Source organism: Propithecus coquereli, unplaced genomic scaffold, assembly GCF_000956105.1.
Source record: "Propithecus coquereli isolate 6110/MARCELLA unplaced genomic scaffold, Pcoq_1.0 Scaffold164, whole genome shotgun sequence".
Classification (NCBI taxonomy): Eukaryota; Metazoa; Chordata; class Mammalia; order Primates; family Indriidae; genus Propithecus; species Propithecus coquereli.
In genome coordinates this window covers 1128830-1133257 of record NW_012140969.1, presented here as the reverse complement: position 1 = coordinate 1133257, position 4428 = coordinate 1128830, and the positions used below count along the sequence as shown (strand labels likewise).

The window sequence follows — 4428 nt, the reverse complement described above, 5'->3', positions numbered from 1 at the left end:
CTAGCCTGGGCAACAGAGTGAGACTCTGTCTCAAAAAAAAAAAAAAAGAAAAGAAAAAGAAAGAAAGAAGGTAAAAAAGAGACTCCAAAAAAATTATTAAATTTGTCCTTCTTTCTAAATCTTTGTGCTGTTCTTTTTTCAACCCCATAAACGAATGGTTAGCCTATTAACACTGATTTCTTTTCCACTGGGAGTTGGTTATGCTTATAAATATATTAATAGATATACTAAATCAGCTTTGGATTTCCAGTGTTATCTGAAACAGTTTTTAATTCTGTTTCTATCCTGTCACATAACCAGTCCTGACTTGCTAAAGATATATATGTGTTTCTTCTTATCCCCGCAATGTGCTGCATTTTTATATATTAATAGCATGTACTACCACCTGATATATTTTGTTTATTTACTGTCCTCTTGCAAAAGATTATAGCATCCATGTGCTTCAGGATTTTTCTGTTTTGTTCAGTGCTTTATTCCCTGTGACTGCATGTAGTAGCACCAGGGTAAATATTACCTGAATAATCATGAAATGGAGGAGGTAAAGGTCTTAAGGGAAGCATCCTTGCCTGAGACATAGGGCTCAGTCAGGAGAAGGAGCTCAAAGATAGCACATTTGAATAGAATTCTTCATTTTTCCACTTTCCATAGTGCCCAGCAGGGTTCTAGACTAAATCCTGGTAATGTTAGCAAATAAAGGCCTTAGTAACAACTAAAATTTGAGGTATGTATTCAGAAACGTACTCATTGGGTTTTAGGCATTGAAGACAAATAGACCTGCTTTCATATCCTGCCTCAGCGACTTTCTAACTGGGTAACATTGAGCATGTGGGTGATTGTCTCTTTCTAAGATTCCTCAGCTATAAAGTCGTTGTAATAATACCTGAGTTGCAGAGTTTCTATGAGAAATCATCTAAAATATGGACATCTCTTTGCAAAGTTATTCTCCCATCAGCGCTGCTCAAATGGCACAAGTTGTTGCTAACGTACTAAAGAATGTTATAATTTTTTCTTAGTGGCTATTTATGCTACTAGTTCCACTGCAGTGGAAGTAACTTGAATTTTTGTTCGAAATTTGTGATATCACTGCAGATACCATTATCAGTGGTGACACAGATCAAATATTCTTATTCTACTACTACTGTACTGTACAGGCAGATTTAGCATGTGAATCACAGCATGACAGTCTTCTCTGCCTCTGCATGTGGAATTCAATGGGTTGATGTTTTTTCTCAGAAACTGGGTTTTGGGGAAACTTGCAGCTAGCTCATGGGAGTGGGGGCAGTGGTCAGGGGCCAACCAGTAATGCCTGTTAGCCAGCCAAAGGGTGCCGTAAAAACTAAGGAATAGTGGGAGTGGGACCCCCCAGAAACCGGGTGCGTAAATCATAAATCGTTACTTTCTTGGATTTGAGACAGGGAGTGTATATTCTCATGGTTGAAGGCACTCCTTGATACATTTTGTGCTTTTTGTTATCGTGGACAAATTGACAGAGAAACTTTTTTAGACTTCAGTTAACTTACAAAATAACACTCTCAACCTCTTCTTTCTGATCCTCAAGGACCAGAGCATTGTTTTCTAGCTCTAGGGGAGATAAGGTTGGTCCACCTTCATAGAAGATCAGTGTGTGTTTGCCTGGGTGTCGTGTGTGTATGTGTGTGTGTGTGTGTGTGTGTGTGTGTGTGTGTGTGTGTGTTTTGACGGGAGTCGTCACTCATAATTGATGTGCTGCAACATCGACGCCCATGAGTGTGGGAATTGTGGGAGGTCTGGATTCTCATGTCGCTTTCTGCCTTACCTTGACTTTCTGCTTTTCTTCATGAAGGGGACATGGAAGAAGAAAGGACAGCTGCTGAGTTACCGAAAAATATGATACAGGTAAGTAACAGGTAATAATTCTCCAAAAGGATACTTTCATTCTCCAAGTCTCCTCCTAATTGTTTTAGAGCACAGGTCAATAATCTGTTCCTCTGTTGGACCACATTGTAGGTATTTTAGGCTTTGAAGACCATTCAGTTCCAATAAAACTTTACTTATGCAAGCAGGTGGCAGGCCAGATTTAACTCATGTGCCGTAGTTTGCTGACCCCTGGCCTAGAATACAAGAAAATAAGGGCCCGCTATGGGCCAGGCTTAAGAGTTGTGTTTCTGCAGACTCCTGGGCCTCTCAGGTTTGTGAAGGGAAAAAAAGGAAAAGCTCCCATTCCCTCAGTATGTTTTTATTCATTGAAACCTTGTCCATTGAGCCCAGGAGTTTGAGGTTGCTGTGAGCTAGACTGACGCTGTGGAACTGTAGTTCAGGCAACAGAGTGAGACTCTGTCTCAAAAAAAAAAAAATCTTGTCCAGGCTTGACTCGGTGTTTCATGTTGTGCTGATTACTGTGGCAGGAATAAGGTAGCAGGCGAAATTGTATCTGTGCCAAGGAATGGATGGGGTCAGTATGGAAATTATTTCATTTCTAGAACATTTCTCTCATTTCTGTGATATGCTCTGGTCTGTTCAGGACCATTCTAAGACTGGAATTGGTCACCATCTGTGATACTGTGAAATATATATTTGGTCTTTGTTCTGTTCCCTGGCACAGAGCTCCTAAAACCCTTGGAATCTCCAGAGCATTCATGTGCTAACGAGATGACTGGTGGCTGGCAGCCCCTAGACAACCTCAGGATGGGGGCTGGTTCAGAAAGATGGAGTCATGATTAGAGGGTTGGGACGTTCAGCCCTATATTCAACGTCTGGGGACGGGAGGGGGCTGAAGGTGAAGTTGATCACCAGTGGCCAGTGATGTACTCAATTGTGGCTACATAATGAAGCTTCTATAAAAACCCAAAGGACTGAGTTCAAGGAGCTTCTGGGTGGCTGAACACATGGTGGTTTCTGGAGGGTGGCATGGAATCCCCGAGCCAATTCCCACCATATCTTGGCCTAACCATCTCTTCACCTGGCTATTCATCTGATATTTTAAAATACGATTCCAGTAAATTAATTGAAGGTAAGGAGGGGGTAGTAGTAGCCCTGATTTATAGCCAGTCAGTCAGAATTATAAGTGACAACCTACTACTTGTGATTGGCATCTGAAGTGGGGGACAGTTTTGTGGGACTGAGCCCTCAACCTGTGGGATCTGATGCTATCTCCAGGAATGTAGTGTTAGAGTTGAATTATAGGACACCCAACTGGTGTCAGCTGGAGAATTGCTTGGGGTGTGGGGAAAATACTCCCCCACCCCACCTGGAGTCAGAAGCATCCCATTCTGTATTAAGTGACTGTGTAAGGAAGTAGGAAAAACGTTTTGGTTTTTCCTATCTCGTTGCTGTCAAATTGTGGGGAGACAAATTTAGCGTTTTAGAAGTGTTAAATTTATGAGACAGGATTTGACCAGTCAGGAAGAATGGGTGGATAGAGAAGGAATGAGATCTGTTGACTGAGTCCTAGAGTAGATGGTGGCAGACCATAGAATCTTCTAAACTTCCTGTGAATTGGCTCTCAGTTCCCCAGTGTGGACAGCCTCATCCATCCTCTTGTGCACACTGGAGGAGTTGTACCTTCTGAACAGAACTTGTGGGATGTTTTAGGACTCCGTGGTCTTTGAGGATGTGGCTGTGGACTTTACACAGGAGGAATGGGCTTTGCTGGATCCTTCTCAGAGGAACCTCTACAGAGATGTGATGCTGGAAAACTTCCGGAACCTGGCCTCACTAGGTAAGGATGACAACATTTTTTCATGTAGTTGTTTAGAAAACAATTTTATCTTACTCATCTGCTTCATTCTAGGATTTGGGCTGAGGAATGGGGAATACGTTGGTAAATAAGACAGACATGGTCACTGACCCCAATGAGCTCAACGAAGTCTAGTGGCTTCACCATGAAAATAAGCATCTGTGTACTGAACTGACTTTTTCTTTTTCTTGTGGTTGAAAACCTTGAGGCTTAAGAATTGAAAGTGTAGGCATAGACTTTAGGGATCCATTTAGGACGTAGGGAGATGGTTTGTGGTTTGGGATTTTTTGAGAATTTTACTGCTGTCAATGCCCTTTACCCAAAGACCACCAGGAACGCACCTATAGTTAAACAAGTTGGATTGATTTTACGCTACAGCGAGGGAGAGCACACACCTCTTACACATCTTAGTAGGAGGGTGTTCAAAAGTACCTACAGGATTTGTGCTTTGCTTGGGTGATTTGGGGATGGCTTTGTGGAAATAGTCTATAATAGTTTCCTAGGCCTTCCGTAACAAAGTACCACCAATGTGGCTAAGAACAACACAGTTTTATTTTCTCACATTTCTGGAGACTGGGAGTCTGAAATCAAGGTGTCAGCAGGGCCATGTTCTTTCTGAAGGCTTTAGGAAAAAAAAGTCCCGCGTCTCTTCCTGGCTTCTGGTGGTTGCTGGCAATTCTTGGCGTTCCTTGATTTGTGTTAATAGATGCATC

At 42.2% G+C, this 4428-nt stretch overlaps 1 protein-coding gene across 1 annotated transcript in view; it reads left to right on the top strand.

Annotated features, from left to right (window-relative positions):
• The first annotated feature begins 1827 nt into the window (after window positions 1-1827).
• The window catches only part of ZNF699 (zinc finger protein 699), a 7922-nt gene continuing 5321 nt past the window's right edge, over window positions 1828-4428 (top strand). The window contains exons 1-2 of the mRNA XM_012641375.1: window positions 1828-1875; window positions 3571-3697. Of these exons, the coding sequence (XP_012496829.1) occupies window positions 1828-1875; window positions 3571-3697 (175 nt within the window). The remainder of the gene's footprint in view (window positions 1876-3570; window positions 3698-4428) is intronic.